This window comes from Epinephelus moara, chromosome 1 (genome assembly GCF_006386435.1).
Source record: "Epinephelus moara isolate mb chromosome 1, YSFRI_EMoa_1.0, whole genome shotgun sequence".
NCBI lineage: Eukaryota > Metazoa > Chordata > Actinopteri > Perciformes > Serranidae > Epinephelus > Epinephelus moara.
The window spans coordinates 11,379,895-11,402,195 of NC_065506.1; the positions used below are offsets into that span (position 1 = coordinate 11,379,895).

Below are 22,301 nucleotides of genomic sequence, written 5' to 3' on the forward strand. Positions count from 1 at the left end.
CAGGTTTCTGCCCAGTTGGGCAACTTTTGGTTATGTTGGGTGGGGACAAATCAGCCCAAATAGTATTTGGGCTGATAGATGAAATTTGGGCTGCTTTTGTTGACATTTGGCAGAGTTTCAAAAGTAGCGTGAAAACAGTAGTACCAAAAAAAGCTGTCATTTTATGCTAAAAAAAACAGGTTAAAAAAATGAAGTAATGTAACTTTGTTAGTTTCCACTCTTCTATAATATTGATTCAGTTAATTTGAGAACTATTTGATTGACATGATTGATCATCAAGGTTAAGGAAGGACCTACACCTTGATGTCATCGTCACTGACATTGGTTCCATTTATATCTTTATCCAATGCGTAGTGGCCGCTCAAATCCAAAAACATAATCAAAGGTCAGCACACTGTAGCTCCATTAAAGGGATAGTTCAGATTTTTTGAAGTGGGGTTGTATGAAGTAACTATCCATAGCCAGTTTATTACATACAATAGATGTCAGTTGGCACGCCCCCAGTTTGGAGAAGCAGGCTGGAGTCCAACATGGCAGCTCAGCAAAGTATTACATATTTTAGCCACCTAAAGCCACCCTCCATGTCAGACTCCTGCTGCTTCTCTAATATGAGCCCCATACAATCCCACTTCAAAAAATCCGTACTATTCCTTTAAGTGCAATTTTCATATGACGGTCATGTGATGATCCCAGTAAACAAACCTATTGATAACCACAAGTTATATTAAACACAAATACATAAGACAGAGTGTTGGTATTTCAAGATGGCGTCTTTGTATGTAGAGCAACAGTTCAAAACATCACTTGTGGATTTGCTGATAAATTGCCCTTAAGGGAGCTACAGTGAGCCCACCTTTGTTTGTATTTATATCTACATCCTCCATATATCCTCTTATAGTTCTTCAATAGGTTGGATTTTGGTTGGGGTTTCTGCTCACATTTCATGGCAGTATTTGATCTCTTTCGTTGTGGTGGTGCTTAGATACCAGAGGTGCATTTTGCACTTTGTATATTTGGTTGTCTGCATTCTTGGGTGGCATTTGTGGGTTAAAATAGCCTGTTATCTAATATTTTATCTTTGGTTATTTGATGTGGATATAAAGCTTTGCATGCTTATGATGTGTTTTTATTGCATATATGTACTGTTATGGTTTTACGGTTTTACATGGCTTTCCATCAAACGTATGTTTCTCGGTTGGTTCTTATGGGTTTTTATGATTGGGCTTTAAACTTGGGCTTTAAACTGAATCTGTCAACACTGAATGCCTTGTTACTTGTCATATCATATTATATGTGTACAGTAACACATCCTAAAACAACCTGAATGCTTACAGCAACTCTTCTGATGACATGTTCATTGTGTTGTGATGTGATATGAAGCTTCAAACTCATCATAATGACATTACACATGCTATATAGCAGAATGAGAGATGCTCACAGCCTTCAGCTAGATGCTGTTTTAAGTTTATATAAAATTGGTTGCACTAAACACATAATATTTCCTTAAAATGTTGACTTCAAAAGTTTTTATGGTTTTCTCCCTGTCTTGGTCTTATACTTAAGGAATCCCTAGACTGTTGCACAAAATGCCTTAAGACCCAAAGCAATGTAAAAAAAACAAAAAAAAACAACAACCCTCAAGCTACCTCTCTGTCTCAACTGCAACATGACTGAATTTAGAACTTATACACCCCAATAGGAGTGTCCTGTGACCAGGAGAACCCAACGGATACGCTTTCGATTTTACACTATAGATTTGACTTAAGTAATTTTCATTGCAATTCTTCCTACAGTTGTTTTCTGTCTTCTGGTATTTGGGGATACAATTTATTGTGCATTATGTGCTCTCTATGATTGTATTCCTCCAGAAGTATAATCTTTTCCTCTTCTGACCAGCATGTTTTCCTTGTCTTCTTTTCTTCTGCCATTTTTTCATTATCTAACTCTAAGCCAACTTTGTGAGACAACAACAGGCATCACAAGCATGAGTTTAAGCAAACAATCTCCATGGAAACTTTTACCACTGTAAAATCTCTTTCAATGCATTAAATGTGTTTTCCCTTAACAAAGGAAATCTTTCAAGGGATTCTGTGCAACTTTGTAAGTCCATCAGCTAAGGAGAAATTCAGCCTTAATTGTTATACTTAAGGATAAAACTTAAGGTGTTTTGTACAACCGGTCCCTGGTTAATTGGGCTTCAGGCAGTTTCTACTTGAAATCTCTTGTTGGCTCATAAAAAAGTGACCTAACATGCTTGCTGCCCCTCATTACAGGGCAAAATGAGGAGCAACTATTCACCGGAGAGGAACAATACTCAAGGAGTCTTTTTTGTAAGTACAGAACAAACAGCAGCTTCCACCCTAACACCCCTGGCCTCTTCACATGTTGCTTTCACTGACTGAGATCTTTTGCTCTCCCATTGTTTCTCCTGCATCCTGTGTTTTTGTTGCAGATTTGTTTGATCAGTGTTTTGAGGCTCTTTAGCTTGAATATTGTGTAAAGTTTCTCTCTCTCTCTCTTTCTCTGTCTTTCTGTCCCTATGACCTCTGTTTTCACTTGATTCTTTCACTGATCCTTAAGATAGAAGATGCTTTCCGAAAGAGATCTGAATCTGCGACCTCCAGTCCAGAACATACAAATGTGGACAACAGCAATGCAGCCAACCCTTCCCTTTTCAGAAAATACAACCAGAGCCTTCAGATCCTCAAACCCTTCCGCTGGTCCTCACCCCAGTCAGTGTCACAGATGACTTTCTTTGTCTGTTTTGATGCACTGTACAATTTAATGAAAAATTTTAATGTAACTTGGTTACAGACTAATTCTGTTTATCACTAGTTCTATTGGCTGTGGCTACTCTGTATTTTCACTCACTGCATATTGATGTTTTCATGTCTAGATCCCACCCTCTGGACAATGCAGGCTTCCTGTCCTTTGCGACCTTTACCTGGATGACCTCTACAATGTGGGCCATGTTCAGGAATAGGTTGGACATCAGCTCTCTCACACTGTCTCCTTTGGATGTGGCCGAAACAAGCGGAGAAAGGTCTGACTCTCTTTTTGCTCATTCATGGTGGCCCCACATTTCTCTAAAGTCCTTTGATGTGTGTACAGTACAGGAAATTTTAGACATGACGCATGACATACCTAGTTGGTAAAACTCATATCTGCAAGGAATCATGAAAATGCTAGGAAATTAAACAACAGTGACTGTGTGTTGTGCATTTCATGAGTGTTAATGGTTAACCTCAGTGATACATTGACATGGCTGATTTCATGCATTGTGTACAGGCTCCTCAGGCTCTGGGAGGAAGAAGTGGCAAAGGTGGGCCTGGAGAAGGCCTCTCTGCTTCGAGTGATCCTTCGCTTTCAAAGAACCAGACTGATTTTGTCTACCTTTGTTGGTGTCTTTGCCATGGCGTCAATTTTTATAGGCCCGGTAATTGTGTTTGATTACAATAAAAAGTACCTGTGCTCCCCCTATTGGCCACATCCAGTGGCCTTCCCTGAAGTTATTCCCAATATCACATTCATTGTAAGTGCAGTAGAAGAAGTATTCATATCTTTTTCTTAAAGGGACAGTTCACCCCAAAATCCAAAATATAAATTTTCCTCTTACCTGTAGTGCTATTTATCAGTCTAGATTGTTTTGATGTGAGTTGTTGAGTGTTGGAGATATTGGCTGTAGACATGTACGTCTTCTCTCGAATATAATTAAACTAGACAACGCACACAAAGCACCAAAAATGCATTTGAAAACATAACAACAATGTCTTTTTCCAGAAATCGTGACCCTGTTTCTCAAGATAATACACAAACCTTGTTGTGCAGTTTCATGCAGGAGCTATTTTCTTTGTACCAAAAACTTTGACTGAAACGTTGACGAATAAATAAAGCAGAGTAAAAGTGAGTGCAGGAGTCATCTTTTCTTTAAAAGTACAAGTCCAAGGGGATTAACTCCCAACACCACAAAAAAAAAACAGTGAGAATGTGCATGTTAATTGAACTTTGAATACCAAACTACACCTGCCAGCCATATCACCATGCAGAAGGAAGCATGCATCTACTTATGAATGAGAGGCTCCTGCTTGTCACAGCACAAGATGTAAACATTAATGACGTCCTCCTCAACTGAGCTGTAATGTTAGAAAGCTCAGTGGTGCCAGATGAGCTAGCAGTAGTTGCACGCTTCCTTCTTCTTTGTGATACAGATGGCATTGAGTTTTCAAATATATATATTTTTTGGCGCTTTGAGCACCAAAACCTGAGTGTCATCGAGTTCCATGGTATTCCAGAGAAAGCAGACATCTCCAACATTCTGCAACTCACTATAAAACAATATAGATTTGATAAATAGCACTACAGGTAAGAGGAAAAATATGTATTTTTAGTTTTGGGTTGGACTGTCCCTTTAAGTATAACTACAAGTAAAGTATAACATTGTAAAAATACTCCACTACATGTCCTACTTTTGTGACTGATAAAATGAATGGTTGTTAGGGCTGGGTGATATATAGAATCTAATGTCATGATATTTTTGATCATAATACTGCCATACCAATATTGCTTTCACAAGATGTTCACACAATGAGATTTTTGACCAATAATCACCAGTAATGTGGATATGATGACTAATTGGGTAAAGGCAAATAATAGAACAGCTACAACAGTCTGATAAGTTCATAAAATTACATTACTGTAATGCAGCTTTTAAAACCAGAAAAAGACACTTATTAAACATTTATTACCATGTATTATATACCATATAACCAATGTAATTAATCTATAAAATTGATATATTGCCCAGCCTTATTGGTTTCTTAATGTTTGATGCTCTTTACAAGTTCAATCTTTTCTGTCCTCTCAGGCTGTTGTGGTCTATGAGATCCTAAAATATGTTGAAGACCCGGAGAAGTCCACAGTATACTATGGTGTCAGTCTGGCCTTTGCTTTGTTCACCTCAGAGTTCTCCAAAGCCTTCCTAATATCGTTGATGTGGGCACTGAACCTGCGCACTGCAGTCAGAATGAAGGGTGCCTACTCCTTGGTGGCCTTTCAGAAAGTCATCTCTCTGCGGGTGCACAGCGGCATCTCAATGGGAGAGGTAAAGACCACATTATATAGACAGTGTTGGGGGGTGGTGAACTACATGCAGTTTCACTACATTTTGCAGTAGCTTGCTGGTCGTTGAACTACATTCATGTTTGCATAGTGATTCAAATGACCTTTTCCCCTGTATTTTGTGAAGTTATTTATCGTAACTATAAAAAACTTTGTGCCATAAAAGGAAATTAATTTTTATATATATATATATATATATATATATATATATATATATATATATATATATATATATATATATATGCTGCTGTTTAAAATGTCTCTGAATCCATACAATGTATATTTCTTTGACCTCATAGATATTCATTATAGCTAAATGATAAAAAATGTTCAGGGAAGTTGTTGCATGTTGTTTTAGAGTAATCCTGCATGGTGCATCCCCCACTTGGACTCTAGAGTCTGAAGGCAGGTGTCTGACTCATGGACACTGCATACAAAACCAGAGCTCACTCTCTCTGCACCTTCTCATGAAAAGTGGGGCATTCTATTTTTTTGGTTTAAGTGGACACTTTTTGCAATAAACTCAATTGGCTGATATTTTTTGCTGACATGTGACTTATATTTATATTATATTTTGTTATAATATCAAATCACATGTACATTGTCATTTTGATCACATTTTACAAAGTAGTTTGAACCACTTTTTTAAGTTGCTGGTAGCTTTGCAAGTTTAACTTCTTCCATTGTAAAGTGATTAGTAGATGCTAAGTTGTGGGGGAAGAAACATGGTGAGGACATGCCTTAAAATGACTCAAAGTTCACAAGATTCCAAATGCCGATTTCCTGGTGGAAGGTCTTGTTTTTTGTGCAGGGGCATAGCACCACATTCTGGGTCCTATGCACACGCAGTCTCTGTGGGCCCCCTGCCCTTCCTCTGTTGATCCATAGCCCCTCTTCCACTGCAGGAACTTTTCTCATTTACCCGGGCTTTTGAAAAACCTCCGCACATTTCCACCGAAATTACCCGGGTAAAAAAATTTCGCTCAACCCCAGATTTACCCTGGAAAAAGTACCTAGTAGGGGGGTAGGACTTTTCAGATTACCCGGAATTCTTTAGCGGCGGGGCTGTTTGCTGAAGAATACTGATCGGTGGAGCACGCAGCCTTCCGCAATTCCTGGTACAGGCAGCCGCTGCAAGCTTTATTTCATTTCTATAGGCTTTGTGTTGTGATTGAGGATGGGTACCGAAACCCGGTACTGAATTAACCCTGGGGCTAAATTATCAAAGACTGTAGTATTGATAAGCGCTAACGGTATCGGTTCTTTTGTGCAGGCGCTGAACTCCTCCACACACACACACACACACACACACACACACACATACATCGACGCAGTGCGGTAACCGGTGAACAGCTGAGCGGCCATGGTGTAACGAAATTAAGATAACTCAAAAGTGACTTGAGTTGACGGCAGCTACACTTGTTACTGTAAGTGACATTAAATCTTAGCAAGGAAGAAGCCAATACCTCTGTCCACAGTCTCTCATCCACTGTCACTAACATTGTGTCTTACACAAGGACAGCATGCTAGTTCAGCTGATAGTGAATTGTTACTAATAAACTCAAATGACAGCTGTCTCTATGTAGACTAACTTAGTTTGACACTTAACTTAAAATACTTTTAAACTTAGCTGCTGGCTGAGACAAACAGCCCCAACTCTCTACATCAGCACATAACCAGCCAAGCTGGCGGAGCCAAATACAGGGCACAGGCCAAATCATCTATGTCATCACGCTAATTTAAATACATTTCTCAGAACTTTGAGGTGCAGTGGAAACGCAAACCACACAGATTACCAGGAATTATTTTACCCAGGTAAACAAATTCCTGGTAATAAAAGTTCCTGGAAATGTTGGTGGAAAAGGGGCTCATGGCTCTCTTAATGTTTTTTTTTTTCTTTTTCTTTTTGGAACCTCGATTTCCCTTTCTTCAGCAAAGACATAACAGTGTATGCTGGTGTGTTATATGAGACATTTTTGCATAATGGGCTTCTTAAATAATGCCTTTCTCTTTCTCTCCACTTCTCTCCCCTCCAGATGATTACTGTTTTGACCAACGATGGTCACCGATTATTTGAGGCAGTAATATTTGGGAGCTTCACGCTGTCTAGCCCAGTGGTCTTCATTGTGTGTATTATCTATGCCTGTTACATTTTGGGCTACACCGCACTGACTGGAGTCGCCACCTATATCATCTTAATCCCCATACAGGTCTGTACATTAGAAACTGCACATTTACAGTAGTTTGAAAACAAACATATTTTCATGAACAGGATAAAAGACAGGCAGATTTTCCTATAGGGGCAAAACACAGTCAGAGGGGGTACTGCAATTATCAAAAGTCATAAACAAATATGGTCAAAAAGAAATACATGAATGAATATGAATCATTCATATAGATCATTATTTATGTGTAGTGTGTGGACCGGTCTAAATCATTACAGATTTATTATATTGTGTTTGTGTGTTGTTTTTTCCATGGTATGTGGAATTTAGGAAATGACTATAGCTCATTTAAAACATGTCACAACTGCAGATTGTAGTAGTTACAAGGGCAATATTTGTTTGATTGTGGTTATCAATCCTCTTATGTCTTACCTTATTTTTCTGTGGTTTAATTGGCTATGATTTGTAGCCAATAAATGATTCAGCCACAAGAAAAACCCTAAATTGATTATGTTTGGTCTTCTTCTACTAGTTTTCCATTCCATAACTAATATTAATAATGTTTTGGGTTTTTTTTGCTTTCAGTTTTTCTTGGCCAAGCTCATTAACATGTTCAGATGGAAAGCCATATTAGTAACAGACAACCGTGTTTGCACAATGAACGAGATTCTCAGCAGCATCAAACTCATCAAGATGTACGCCTGGGAAGAATCCTTTGAGAAGACGATCAAAGGTATGAACTCAGGCTTCTGCACGTTATCTTTGTCTTGTCCACTTTGAGTAAACACAAAGCCAATCTTAAAAGATGCGTGTGCTTTCCATGTTTCATGGTCCAAAAAGTTGGGATTTGAAAAGAAATTGTGTGTACCTTTAGAGAAATCTGGAGATGGTTGAAATGGGAAACACATATGGGGAAGTAGTTTAGTTGTAACAGTATGTGGCAGATTTTTTTTTTTGATGAAAAAAAAATCACCTCAGTGAACACACTGCCATGCTTTTCAAGGCTGGAGATGAGGCTGCAGCTGCCACATACTCTCCACCCTCCATGCCACCTCACCCATATAGGAAGGGTCTTCCTTTCTATATGAACATCTATGGGATGCACAACAAGTATCTAGGGGTGAGCTCTGATGTGCCCTTGCCTCCACCAGTCCATGCTCTGTGGGGTGTGCTTCTAATAATTTAGCTTCATATCTTACCACTTTACATTACAGACACTGTCCTACTTGTTGAACCCACTGCATTATAAATTGCTGCAGCCGTCAGCCTCTCTGATTTTTGTTGCTTTGTGAGACCTCTGATGGAGCTACAAATTTAAATGCAATGAAGACCACAAGCCGAAATGTTTTGCTGGAGTTTTACTTCTTTCGACTTTTTTCCTTCTCTATGCATCTTGGAAGGGGAAGTTGTGCTGGAAATCTCTATACCTATCCACAAATGTAAATATTTAGCCCACTTCACCTCCACCTTGCTCACAAACATCTATGTTGATATTCATAATGTAATTCTTGTGAACATTTATGGTCCATTGCAGCAGGCGGGACAAGGGACTCGTCCATGTGTGCACTGATGTATTTTGTGTGTGTGTAAACTTTTGGAATTGACTCCACACAGCTCTAATGTTCACACATTTAAATACTTTGGAATTATATTTGATCTTTTTCTAAATATCTTGTGTGTCTTCTAGGTGCTTTTGAGCAAATAATGTTTCCCCAGGTGTTACACTGGAGGTGCTCAGTGGGAAAATCTGGGCTGACATGTGATTACACTAGGAGAAGTAAAGGTAGTAAAAAAAAACCTCAAAAAACCCAGCCTCTTAATGTGTGTTGTTGTCCCTCTAATAGAGTTAAGGAAAGCTGAGAAGAAAGAGCTGAGGAAGGTCAGTTACATTCAGAATGCCAATGTCAGCATCAGCACCATCATCCCCACCATCGCCACCGTTCTCACCTTCATTCTACACACTTTGTTGGGTTTAAAGCTCAACTCAACTGATGTGAGTACCACAGCAGTGCAGTGCATACAGTACAACAACCTCTGCCAACATGCTCACTGTGTGACTTACGTGGTTAATAAAGGTGCACTGAAGAAAAGGACAGAGAGAATTTTGTGAGTAGTTAAACAGAACAAAAAGCTTTGTCCGATTACAGCCATGATTGTGTCTAAGACATAAAATACATATGTGTTTAGATGATTATCTTTTAGTTTTTGTCACCACTTAATCATGATGAACGCACCTTTTTCTTTTGTATGTTTCTGCTCACACTAACCCAGAGCAGACTACAGACAAGTGCTGGCCACTAGACCACAGATTGTGGTCCATTTAAGGCAAATATATGTCCTTTTCAGTGTTGTATAGTGTGAAGTGTTTGAGCATCATTCTTTGTTATTACCAGGCTTTTACCACCATCGCCATCTTCAACGCCCTGAGGTTCTGCCTGGGTCTACTGCCCTTGTCTGTGAAGGCCCTGGCTGAGGCTGCTGTGTCACTAGCACGACTGAGGGTAAACTCTTTATGTGTCCTACTCAGCAGTTATGGCAATGGTTATTAGTAATAGTAGAAGTATTCATTACTACTCTGATCTTACATAATGTTATTTTGCTGTGATGTCATTCAGCAGTACAAACTGCAAGGTTACCTTCAGAATAAAATGTTTGCATTGTACGTTTATGCAAACGGATATGGATATGTTACATTTGTACGTTTCATACATTATATCAACGTTTCTAAAGTGACGTAGTTCGCATCACATGTATGAGCTGAGTTTCTCATCAAGTGGAGGAGGGGATGATGGATGGTGTGACACCTAGGCAACATGGCAATCAGTAAACCATTGTTTGAGACCAACAAACAACTAAAGCGTAGTGGGGTTTTTTTAACTTCAACTTACCTAGACAGTAACCATAGCATTGTCACAACATAAAAGTGAAAATTAAAATGTAAAGAAATATAAAGTTTCAACATATCTGTCGTTTGCTGGAAGGAATAATGGCAACATTTATTGTTACCATTATACCTGTAAATTCAGTTGTCAGGTCCAGTTTCTTTCAGCTCAGAACCATTTCAAAAATCAGGCACTTCCTATCACCCTCTGACCTAGAAAGAGTTATTAATGCATTCATATCATCCAGGCTGGACTTCTGCAACTCCCTCTACTCAGGTATTACTCAGACCACCATCTCCCGTCTCCAACTAGTCCAAAACGCTGCTGCCCAGTTATTAACAAGAACAAAGAAGCGAGACCACATCACTCCCATTCTTGCATCATTACACTGGCTCCCCGTTCATTTCAGGATACACTTCAAAATTCTTCTGATTGTTTATAAATCCCTCCATGGTCTCGCCCCTTCATATATCTCAGAAAATCTCACCCCTTACACCACCACCAGAACCCTCAGATCCTCAGACCGTAGTATGTTGGCTGTGCTACGTTCACAGAAAACAAAGGCCGGGGACCGGGCCTTTTCTGTTGAAGCCCCTCGGCTCTGGAACAGCCTGCCAGAAGCCATTAGAAAGGCTGATTCTGTTGAGGCTTTAAAGAAGCACCTTAAGACCCCTTTTTACTCTTTGGCTTTTAATAGCGTTTAATCTGTTTTTATTTTCATCTGATCACCCTGGGTTTTATTAACTTTTATTTCTATTCTTTGATAAATTGATGTTGGTTTGTATTGATGTTGGTCTGTATTTTACATGTCTTTATGCCTATGTGTATATGACATGTTGCCTGTGAAGCACTTTGGTGCAAATGCTCTTTGCTTTTTAAGGTGCTATATAAATGAAATAAACTTGAAGTTGAAACTTTATTCTGGCAACTGTGTTGAATGCTACTTTTCCATCATTGTGTTTCCTTCTTTTTTCCTCAGTATTTGAAGGCACTTTGCCAGAATCCATTCTATTTATCACTGTTGTGGATCTCATTTGCAATGAAAATCTTAATTTTAAAATGTGGAAAAGCTTGTAAATGCAATGTTTGGCTGTTTCAGAAAATATTGCTGATCCAGAATCCGGATTCCTACCTGATCCAGAAAGACAGTGACTCAGCTATAGTAATGAAAAATGCTACATTCTCCTGGACCAAACCAGACAGCCAGCCAGACTCTGCCCCCAGCTCAGCCAATGGGGTGAAGGGACACAAAGTGGAGGAGATGTCTCAGAATGGGGAGACTGAAACCTTGCCAACCCTGAGAAACATCTCCTTTACACTTCCTAAGGTGTGCTTTACCACTGATTAGGGTAGATGAGGTGAAGTAAATAGGGTTAAAGATAAACCTTTACTCTGTGTTATCTCCTGAAGGGCAAACTGCTTGGTGTCTGCGGGAATGTGGGGAGTGGAAAGACGTCACTGATTTCCAGTATTTTGGAACAGGTTGTTCTCTCATTTGTCTTTTTTGTCCTTCATTCTCTTTTACAATATCTGGAACTCCCTGATTCTATGTCTGAAATTTTTATTGGCTGTTAATTTTTACTTTTTTTTATTGTCCACCACTCTTGATTTGTTATGCAACTGTTATATGAAATCATGTCTTATTGACATGGTGTTACCTTTAAACCAGATTAAGTGCTGCTGTCTAACACACAGCTAACAAATGTGGTCATTTTTATATTTTAGATGCACCTTCTGCAGGGCTCCCTCACAGCTGATGGGACATTTGCCTACGTTTCCCAGCAGGCCTGGCTATTCCATGGAACTGTTCAAGAAAACATCATGATGGGGGAACCTTTTGACCAGCTCAAGTACATAATCACTTAACCCACATAAATTGTAACAGCAGACCTTTGAGTGTGGAAACAATAGGATGTATTATCAACAATGTTAATATGTTGCCACTGTTGCTCCTTACTGCAGTTATAGAGCTAATTAGAGCAAGGGTAAACATAGGTCTTATGTAATTGATGGCCTTTATTCTCGTGCATGACCAATGTTTAACTAGGAGAAAGTTCCTCTTATCTCTAGGAATTAACATATTGCAAGGTAGTCCAACAAAGAGCAGAAGTCATCTCTGCCTGAAAGGATTATCATTGGGAGACCACTCCAGGCTGTCAGAGCTGGCAAGAAGCCAGACTGCTGACCTGCGCTCAGCAGAGCTGGGAATTACGGATCTTTGAAGGGAGCTGGATCTTACGGCTCAGTCCCTTTCTGAGAGCTGCTCAAACGTCACTTGACAATGTTAGACCTGGATCAGATTCAAACTTAAACATCCCACCAATGTTATTTCATGTTGCATGTGTGTTTAATATAAAATCTTAAACAATGTAAACATCAAACACTATATGCAACCTGTTCTCAGTCCCAGGTCATCATATACTGATGCTTTGTCACACCCCTTAGTGTCTCAGAGCAAAAATATAACGGCCTGCAATTCAAGCAACACAGCAATATTAGTTTAAACCACTCTTAAACAGATTAAGCATGTTGTGCATACAGGATTAGCATAGCCTCTTTTTGATATACTTTATTGACCTTGATTATGAGATAGCTATCTCCCTTTTTGAGGAGTAATTTTTATAAGGAAAATGATTTCATGTGACTAAAATGCACCAGTAACAAATTGAAAAGAATGAGGTAAGCTGTTGTATATTTTTTAAATGAATTAATTTTTTGTTTGAATAGGCCAACAATTAAAGTGCAGCCCAGTGGTAGGCCATCTAAAAGAGAAAAAAGAACCATAGGTTATATTTTAAAAAGATTCTGCTTAGTTAACCACCATAATCTTAAAATTGGAATTATTCTCCTCCTTTTTGGTCTAATGTTACTTTAACCCTCTGAAAATGACGGTGGAGCAACTTTTTAAGCACAAAGCCAGTGGTATTATATGAATCCTGAGATTATAATGAATCTGTTGATACAAATGTTTTAGCTTACTGGCTAAATATCGCTTCAAAGTTGAACTGTTTTTACCACAAGAGTCAATAATATATTTTAGTAGCGTATTCATGAGCTCACCTTGTCTCATGTCTGCATGACCTTTTGGTTGTAAAATTTCATCACTTCATTATTTCATCCTAGTAGACATTTGTGTGATTTTTTGTCATAATTATCATATGAATTAATGACTTATGGCCAAAAACATGTTTTGTGAGGTCACAGTGACCCTGACCTCTGACCACCAAATTCTAATCAGTTTATTCTTGTGTTCAAGTGAATGTTGCACCAAATTCCCTCAAGGCCTTCTTGAAATAGACAGGCACAAGGTCACAGTGACCCTGACCTTTGACCACCAAATTCTAATCAGTTCTTCCTTGAGTCCAACTGTACATTTGTGCCAAATTTAAAAAAAATAATCCCTAAAGGTGTTCTTGAGATATCATGTTCACAAGAATGAAACAGATAAGGTCACAGTGACCTTGACCATTGACATATGACCACAAAAACCCAATTAGTTCATTGCTGTGTCCAAGTGGACATTTGTGCCAAATTTGAAGAAATTCCCTGAAGGCGTTCTTGAGATATGGTGTTCACGAGAATGGGACAGACAGAAGGACAGACAAGAATATGACAAAAATATGATGCCTGTGGCCACGGCCATCACCAGCACAAAGGCTTAAACAAAAGAAAAAAAGAAGAACGTCTCTCAAAGGTAGATAGGTAGGCATGAGGTAGATACTGTAGGGAGGGTCAACATGCTCTACTACCCTGACAGTGTTTTCTGACACTGTCCACAGAAATGCTGAATATCTGAGTCTGGTATTTTCTTATCGACTCTCTTTTATGTGTTTCGTCTGTGGTGCTGCAGAAACAATCATTGTCAATGTGTCTATTAATATGCAGTAAACTAATGACTAATAACTAGTGGATGAGAGTTCCAAAATTAAATAAGTAGCCTACAGTAGCTATCAGCAATAGTAACCACTGCCTATGATTACAGCATGCGTTAGTATTAAATATGTTAGGATTCAAAAGACACTGCAAACAAAGTCTTTCTGAAGACAGAATGGTATTTTTTAAATATCTCCTGATGTATTTGAAACAGACATTTTTTTTCCGAAATGACACATTTAATTTATGTTGCTTTTACTGTTAAGTAAACTTAATTAAATAATCAAATCGTGACTTCAAAATGGCTCTGTTGAATACACTATACATGGCTGTCCCTTGACCTTAACACAGTTCATTGTCTCACTCCACAGATACAACAGAGTGATGGATGTGTGTAGCCTTAGAGCTGACCTGAAAATCCTCCCATACGGTGATCAAACTGAGGTAGGAGCTCTCTGCTGTACTCTCAACTGTTCAAACTCAATGTTTTTTTATGCTATTAATTTTTTTTATAACAAGCATTAGTTTTAACACTAACACTCCATGATGTGAGAACACATGGATTTATAAAATTTAAACAATTCACTGCTTAGAAGGACCGCAAGCCTGTCACTGGTCTGCAGCTCTTAGCTGAGTCTAGTTTGAATGTCTTTGCTCATATAACCTAAGCATTCTCAGTTCAGGGAGAAACAGATTTGAGATAAGGCTTTAGATAAGTAATTGTAGTGATACTACAAATAACTTGACTGGTACAGTTGAATTAATGTTAATACTCTAAGTTGGTTTTCAAAGCATGCATGTTGTGTTCACATAATATTCAGAGGCTTTACTAACTTTTTCCTTAGGCTGGATAAAAACCACCAAATATTTAGTCCAGCATCGCTTTGTCGTGGCTAAAATGACCCCATTACAAAGTGGTCTCTAGTTTGTTTGTTTTTTTCTACTAAAGACACAGTATACTCACTATTTAAATATTAGTTGGAACAATCAGTAATTCATGTAGCGTCTCTTTCTTTGGGCAGTTTTATCTTGTATTTTTGTTTGATTTAGCATAATCTTTGCACTTCATTTCAAACACAGCTACAACTACAAACTTAGCCAATTATGTCACTGTACATTGTGTCCTATTTAAACATTGCCATGAAAATATAACTAAAACTAGATTTTAAGGGAGACTGAACAATCATCTAATTTGCAAAGTACAGTTAGTTTACCAAAAACAGCATATTGTGTCATATAAATCATATTATCTGACTCAACCAATTAGGTTGAAAACCAGATTTATTGATTTAGGCATGTTGAGTCTGGCATATTCAAATTGCGACTCAATTTGGGATCAAGTCCAAGTCTGAGGAAGCTTTGAGCACTTTGCTACCTTTATTTATTTTACATTGTTGTAAAACTGAAAAGTGGATTCTGTGGTCTACCGCACCTTGTTGCCAGTGTTCTTCTTAGCTTTCTGCTGTTTTGTTGGCAGATTGGAGAGCGAGGGCTGAATCTGTCAGGAGGGCAGAAGCAGAGGATCAGCCTGGCCAGAGCAGTCTACTCCAATAAGGACATCTTCCTCCTTGATGATCCGCTGTCTGCTGTCGACACCTATGTGGGGAAACACATTTTTGAAGAATGCATTAAGAAGGAGCTCCAGGGAAAATCTGTCATATTGGTTACACACCAGCTCCAGGTGGGAAAATAGACATAGTTTTGCTCTTTAGCAGACAGTTAATCCTAAATAGCTTATTATTAAGCATGGAATTTCTCAATAACATTTGTATACTTGTTTCCACTTATAGTACATTCGACAGCATCCTGTTGTGGTAAACCCCAAAGTAAAAGCAAATCACATGCCAAGAAGTGGTGTCTAATGGCTGCCACTAGTATTTTCTTAACATGAACTGTGAGCAGTGTCGTAAACCACTCAAGATATGTGCACATGCTGTTTATGATGGTTAGACCTCTGGCCACAGTGCTGGGATGGTTTTGTTGACATGGTTGTCCTTCCTTGTGTCTGTCAGTATCTGGAGTTCTGTGATGACATTTTGGTTTTGGAGGATGGTGAGGTGCTGGAGACTGGAAACCACCAAAACCTGATGAAAGCCAACGGACGCTACGCTCAGCTCATCAGCAACTACCAGATGGAAGAGTCCAATGTAAAAAAAAAAAAAAACTGCAGTAAAAAAAATCTGAGTTAATGCTCCACTATTATGTGACTTTCCTTATTGTTTTATTGCTGTGTAACCTTTTCACCAGTTCTTTATTGTTTTACTGTCAAAACAATAAACTGCCATGTTAGTTGTAAACCAAAAATTGAGAGATGTCAAAGGTTTACAGAGGGCAGGGACATGTTTTCAACAAGGGCACAAGATAAAATGTAACCTAAGTATTTCTTTCCACCTGAATCCTATTTTCCCACATTTTTGTGTTTAAGTAACTAATGAGAACAACAGTTTTTGAAACTGGTCCACTATTGCACAAGAGCGCTGCAACCAGCAGCAGCTGAAGCCACCCACAACCCTGCAGGCAACAAAGCACTGTAAATTTCTGTCCACTGAAAGTGTTTGTTTTTGCTACTGACGGACTGAAATTGTTAATATAAGTGTCTAACATTATGGAAAGGATCCCTACAGGGACAGACATTTTTTGAAAGCGCAGGATCCTTTTTTTTTTAAGTAGTAACAGCCCAGAAATTGCCATCGCCAAACACACCAGACTACATTTAAATAAACTGTAATTTTAGCATTAATAGAGCCAGCATATTTACTCATCTAACTGGGTGAATTCAGGGTTTATTTCTACCAAACAAGAGTTGGTGATTGTTGGAACAGTGAAAAGACAAATCAAGGTTGTTGAGTTTTGTTTGTTTTTTGTCGATTTTGAATGAAGTGTATTTCGAGATTATATAATCACTGTTTATTTGAATAGAGTCTGGTGGGTATGGTAATGGCGATTTTGGGGCTGTTTCTGGTTAAACAAAAAGGATCTTACTCTTTTAAAAAAAAAAAAGGGTTGACCTCTGTTTGGATCCCTTTCATAATGTTGTGAGACACTTAGATAAATAATCTGATCATGTCAGTGGCAAAAACAAGGACTTTCAGTGCACATAAATTGACAGTGCTCAATTGCCCACAGAGATTACATTGCAGCCAGTTTCACCACTGCTGGCTGCAGGGCTTTTCCCAATCCTGGACCAATTTAGAAAATTGTTGAACTGATTATACACAAAAACACAGGGGAATAGGGCTCAAGATAAAAAAATACCCAAGTTGCCCTTTAACTGTTATTTGTCTACTTCAAGATGAAAGCAGTCTGTCAGTGTTTTGGCTTATCACTTTCAGACCCAGGATGAGGAGAAGGTAGTGTCAACCCTGGAAACTGCCCAGCTGAAGGATGTTGAGCTGGGAGATGGCACAGACAGCGGGATAGTCAACCCAGGTATGGAAACCAGGAAAAAATGTTAGTGTAATGATCCAAGATATTCAGTTCATTAGTAGACGACTTAAAATGAATGAAAATAAGTTTATAAGTGCAAAGACACACCACAAGTGTAGCACATTTTATAGCAACTGGTGGAAATGGATGCCTAGAAGCAGCTTTGAGAGCACAACCAGTCAGGACATAGTCATAAGGAAAGTATAGGGTAGGTGAAACACATTGCTTGTCTTTCGCAATTGTGGATTTGTAAAAAAGCCAGTATATAACCAAGAGGAAGTAAAAGTGACAGCAGTCCATCAAAGTGACAAATAGACCATGATTGACAAAATGAAGGACAGTGAGCTTTGTAAAAGCTTTATAACAGCTGTTAGGCAACAGATATGCAATCCTGTCGTTATACTGTTATTATGTAATATTTGGGTATTTTTATGCCTTCATTACAGTCTACAGTTTAGAGATGACAGGAACTCCTTCTGTTGTTTTATATAAATTTTCCCCAACATCTGTGTTTCCTCTCAGGATTTGACATGTCAGACGAACAGAATGATGGAACGACTGCTGACCAAAAACGTAAGCCTACAAAACTCATTTAATCATAATTTTGATGTTGGTGCAGCGTCAGCCAGTTCAGATGTAATATACCCCGTCTCTGCAAGGATGCCAGACTCATATCGTCAATGTGGGAATGTACAAAAAGACATAGAATGTGCAAGTTGAGGGAATACTTCACCCCCAAATTACCATTTGCATATGAATTACCCACACCGTGTTAAAGGGCCAGTGTGTAAAATGGGTTGAAAACAGTGACATCAGTGGTCAAATTCTAGATTGCAGGGCTCACTCGCTCACCCCTGCCGTCGGGTAAATGACGGTGGCCTCGTAGGGACAAAAAGCCTTGCGCACGAGTTTTTCAGGAGTAGGTCTATCTAGTGACGGGGTGAATATTTATTTAGAAATCTAAACCATGTTATGATATTGTAATGAATCACTCACGAGCAGGAGACCAGAGGAGCGTTCGGGAAAAAGGCCAGTTTATTTGAGCACTCCAAAAACTCCAGTAACACTCCAGGGTGTAAAAGACTCCGTCCCAAACTCTGACTCTTCTAGCGTAATGCTGTGCTCCCACCAAACGCGATGAACGCGATTTAATCGCTCGTAACGCGAGTAACGCGCCGCCAGTAACGCCCGAGTTTCGACGCCTGACCATTTTGTTAATTCGCGTTATCGCGTCATTTGCGCGAGTAGCGGGGAAGCCGGCTGTGCTAACTGGAGCTAAGCTAGTGCTAACGTTCATAGTACAACCATGCAAACTAATTAAAGACACATATTTACAGAACTTACCAAGTAGACCAGTCTCCTCGGCGTCTTTCACCCAAGCCTGCTCCTTTTGTTGCGGTCTCTGTAGAGTAGACATGTAGTATCATATAGCTCCGGGTAGCCACTGACGACCATGGCTGAGATAACCACCATTGCTGCTTTGTACCTGCTCTGGAAGTCCCAAACGCCGTCGTTTTTGGGTTCACCCTATCCTGCAGAAGCGCATCTAGCTCGGCGAGTTTCACCACCTCTTCCAGGAACTCCGTCTGGATGATAGCCGCTTTCAGCGGTACTTTAGGCTGACTGGGGCCCAGTTTGAGGACCTGTTGGCGAGGGTTGGCGCCAGGATCTCCCGGCAGGACACCAACTACAGGCGCTCCATTTCAGCTGCAGAGCGTCTGTCCATCTGTCTCCAGTGAGTAGCAGTTTATTACTGTGTCAACAACTGGACGTTGTTGACACACGCCAGTGACGTCGGGAGAATCTCAACGCTGATTGGCTTTCGCGGCACAGCGTCACGCGAATTCAACTCAAAAGTTCAATATTTTCAACTCGAGCGATGAGGCGTTGGACGCGAATTTCGCGTCTATCGCGTTCATCGCGTCGTGCTAGACGCGTCCATCGCGCCGCCCGGCGCGATTTCGCATCTAATAGCGTCTTTGCATTGACTTTGTATGTAATCTTGACGCGCGAATTTGCGAATTCGCGTTTGGTAGGAACACAGCATAACAGACACACTTCATACACACATACTCGTTTACCATACAGAGTGGGGACCCCCCTCCCCTTCTCTGCTCCGCCAATCTCCAGCCCACACACTGACTGACAGCGTAGCCGGTAAATAGAGCTCAGCTATTTATTTAGCCTAGCAATACAGCTATAGCAGCTGCAATGGACGACTTTGAACGCGATTTTGAAGAGTTTCTTGTAGCGGACACAGACCCAGAGCCATACCTGTTTGAGCCAGAGCATACAGATGAGGAAGTCCATGTGTTTGATGCTGAGCGGGCGAGAAGAGAGGCTGAATGCACAGAATGGGATTTGGTGCTACTGCTACCATCGTTGGGGAGATATATCATCAGGAGGAAAAGCACCGCAGAGAGTGCATCACAAGGAGTGAAGTTGCGTCTTCTTTTCCTCGCAGATGACGGTTCGGGTTCATTCTCTCCTGTTGCGTGGTAAGTGTGGTCCATTCGCAAACTTTATAACTAAAAAAACTTTTCACTACTCTCTATCGACGAACTACTAACACACTCCGCTGTTTCCTCCTCCTTCTTCCTTCCTTCCGCTGTCTTCGTTGGTTTATTTATACACGCGAAACGCGTTCTCTGGCTGGCTGGATTGTCCGCTCGGTCTGCCGTACATACATGGCGGCGCAAGATGGCGACCTCTCTAAAGCAAGGCCCTTGCTATATATATATATATATAAAAGCATAATTATGAGGCTACGAAAACTAAACAAATTTTATTTTATAGCGATTATACACTTGTATAAACATATTAATGGGTAGAATATTCAGATTCAGATTGACAATAAACCATGCCAAATATTACACACTGGCCCTTTAAGATGAAATCATAAAGAAAACTTTGTTTCTCTGGCATGCGTCTGGTGAATGAAGAATCCAAAAACTGGATTTTTATTTTTTTTTAGTTAAAGTCATAAGCAACCATGCTAAACAACAGAAAAACTATATCAAAACATCTGTTCACAAAGTCTCACAAAACTTGTGCGGTATAATCCAAGTCTCATTTAACTAGTCGTATGCTCAGTAAATCCCAAACACACAGTCCCTACGGACAGAACTAAGAGTGAAACTTATCTATGCTCTCTTCAAAACCAGACTCCATCGACAAAAAGTAATTTTACCTGGCTGAACACAGGAGCTGCTGCTCTACTGCTGCCCCGATCAGTTTGTTTGTTGATGTTACTGTGTGACTTAAGTGAATCCACACTAACCCTTCAAAACACCGTCATACAGTAACACAAACAAACAAAGTGATAGGCCACTTGTATCAGTGAATTAATTCCCTCTGTCACTACCCAAAGCTCATGACCAAAAGTCGAGGGGGCAATCCACCAATTTCCCTCAGAGAACCGTGGTCTGAGATACAGAGGTGCTGACTCTCTGGAGGCATTTACACTATTGTGAATTCGGTGAATGTCTGAGTGATTGGCACTTCAGTGAAGCTAGTGTACATTTACACTTTTTGAAAATATGGAAAATGTAAATGAAATTAATTTTGATTGAGCTATGATTCTATAAAATCTTTTCCTTCCTCTGCAGCTGCTGTGGGTGATCAGCTGGTCAGTCAGGAGGCCACCGCAGAGGGTGTCATCTCCTGGAGAGTCTATCAGCAATACTGCAAGGCAGCTGGAGGTCTGATACACACACATATGAATTGGCACAGTTCTATGCAATAATACACGATTCACACATGGGCAGCCCTGTTGATGGAGTTTGATGTGACTGTGCTGCTGCAGGCTACATTGTCACCGCCCTCACATTGCTGAACATAGTCCTGATGATTGGATCCACAGCCATCAGCAGCTGGTGGCTCAGCTTCTGGCTTGAACAGGGCAATGGGGTGAGAAGCATATCTCACACACACACACACACACACACACACACACACACACACACACGCACACACAAACACACAGCTGTGGTTGAAGTGTGACTTCCAACAGCTGGAAACAATAATGATTCTTATGTGCTCCAACAAGCGTGTTGTTCGGGCAGTCTGAGAAGTGAATAGTTCTCTATACACAGTCTGTGTTACAAACTCTTTTCTTTTCAAACTGACAGTCCAACAGCCGCCACACACTTCTTCCACACTGCTTTTTACTCACAAGCTTTACTGTCTGTTTATGGCTTAACAGCACCGGATTATCTGCTCAGAAATAATTCTTATTAAAACTGTTGATGCTAACTAAAGAACCAAGAAATAATGGTGGGTCTGGTGGTCAGGGAGATCAAGAGAATCAACATGGACTCAGGCAGTTATGTGGTGTTAAATCATACACCATCTAAATGATTCCTGCAGAGGGAGCCAGGGACTCTGTTAACTTGTTACCTCTGCAACAGAGCTAGTCAGTAACATTCTCCAAAACACAGTTGGCAGGTCACACTATGTTATCTGACTTAAAGTGGAAATACAAACGTTTTTTTTGCTTTAACTTTTCATGATAAAGTAATGTTGATTACACAATGTAATGCCTATGGAATGATGACAGCATCTGCATTAAGCCTGGTTCCCTATAAGCCTCTCTTTCACCATGCAATTCTATCTGTAATCAGGTGAAATCTTCCCAGACAATGGAAGCTTCATTTACAGCACAGAGGAAGTGCATCACACAATGTGCAACCTAAACAGGAAGAGGATAGCACTTTTGTTTTCCCCTAGTCTCGCCACCAGACAATCAGAGATCTCCGCCTTCTGATAGTCTGGGGACACTCCTTTCTAAAGTGTGTTTAACACACCGGCGAAAACGGCCGGCAACAAAGCAACGCCT

General features: G+C 39.9%; 1 protein-coding gene across 4 annotated transcripts in view; it reads left to right on the forward strand.

The window, feature by feature from the left end:
- Positions 1 to 22,301, forward strand: part of abcc12 (ATP-binding cassette, sub-family C (CFTR/MRP), member 12) — a 34,604-nt gene that overhangs the window by 2,023 nt on the left and 10,280 nt on the right. For 3 of the 4 annotated variants that reach the window (XM_050048132.1, XM_050048153.1, XM_050048143.1), the window contains exons 2-20: positions 2,274 to 2,330; positions 2,581 to 2,732; positions 2,897 to 3,043; positions 3,289 to 3,436; positions 4,865 to 5,101; positions 7,155 to 7,328; positions 7,869 to 8,016; positions 9,128 to 9,276; positions 9,677 to 9,784; positions 11,265 to 11,492; positions 11,576 to 11,647; positions 11,891 to 12,015; positions 14,410 to 14,482; positions 15,516 to 15,719; positions 16,051 to 16,185; positions 17,371 to 17,467; positions 17,987 to 18,037; positions 21,073 to 21,165; positions 21,270 to 21,373. In XM_050048132.1, coding sequence (XP_049904089.1) covers positions 2,280 to 2,330; positions 2,581 to 2,732; positions 2,897 to 3,043; positions 3,289 to 3,436; positions 4,865 to 5,101; positions 7,155 to 7,328; positions 7,869 to 8,016; positions 9,128 to 9,276; positions 9,677 to 9,784; positions 11,265 to 11,492; positions 11,576 to 11,647; positions 11,891 to 12,015; positions 14,410 to 14,482; positions 15,516 to 15,719; positions 16,051 to 16,185; positions 17,371 to 17,467; positions 17,987 to 18,037; positions 21,073 to 21,165; positions 21,270 to 21,373 — 2,496 coding nt within the window. In that variant the 5' untranslated portion in view covers positions 2,274 to 2,279. Of the gene's footprint in view, positions 1 to 2,273; positions 2,331 to 2,580; positions 2,733 to 2,896; positions 3,044 to 3,288; positions 3,437 to 4,864; positions 5,102 to 7,154; positions 7,329 to 7,868; positions 8,017 to 9,127; positions 9,277 to 9,676; positions 9,785 to 11,264; positions 11,493 to 11,575; positions 11,648 to 11,890; positions 12,016 to 14,409; positions 14,483 to 15,515; positions 15,720 to 16,050; positions 16,186 to 17,370; positions 17,468 to 17,986; positions 18,038 to 18,812; positions 19,963 to 21,072; positions 21,166 to 21,269; positions 21,374 to 22,301 lie in introns of those variants that run through there. The other variant, XM_050048161.1, reaches the window with a different exon arrangement.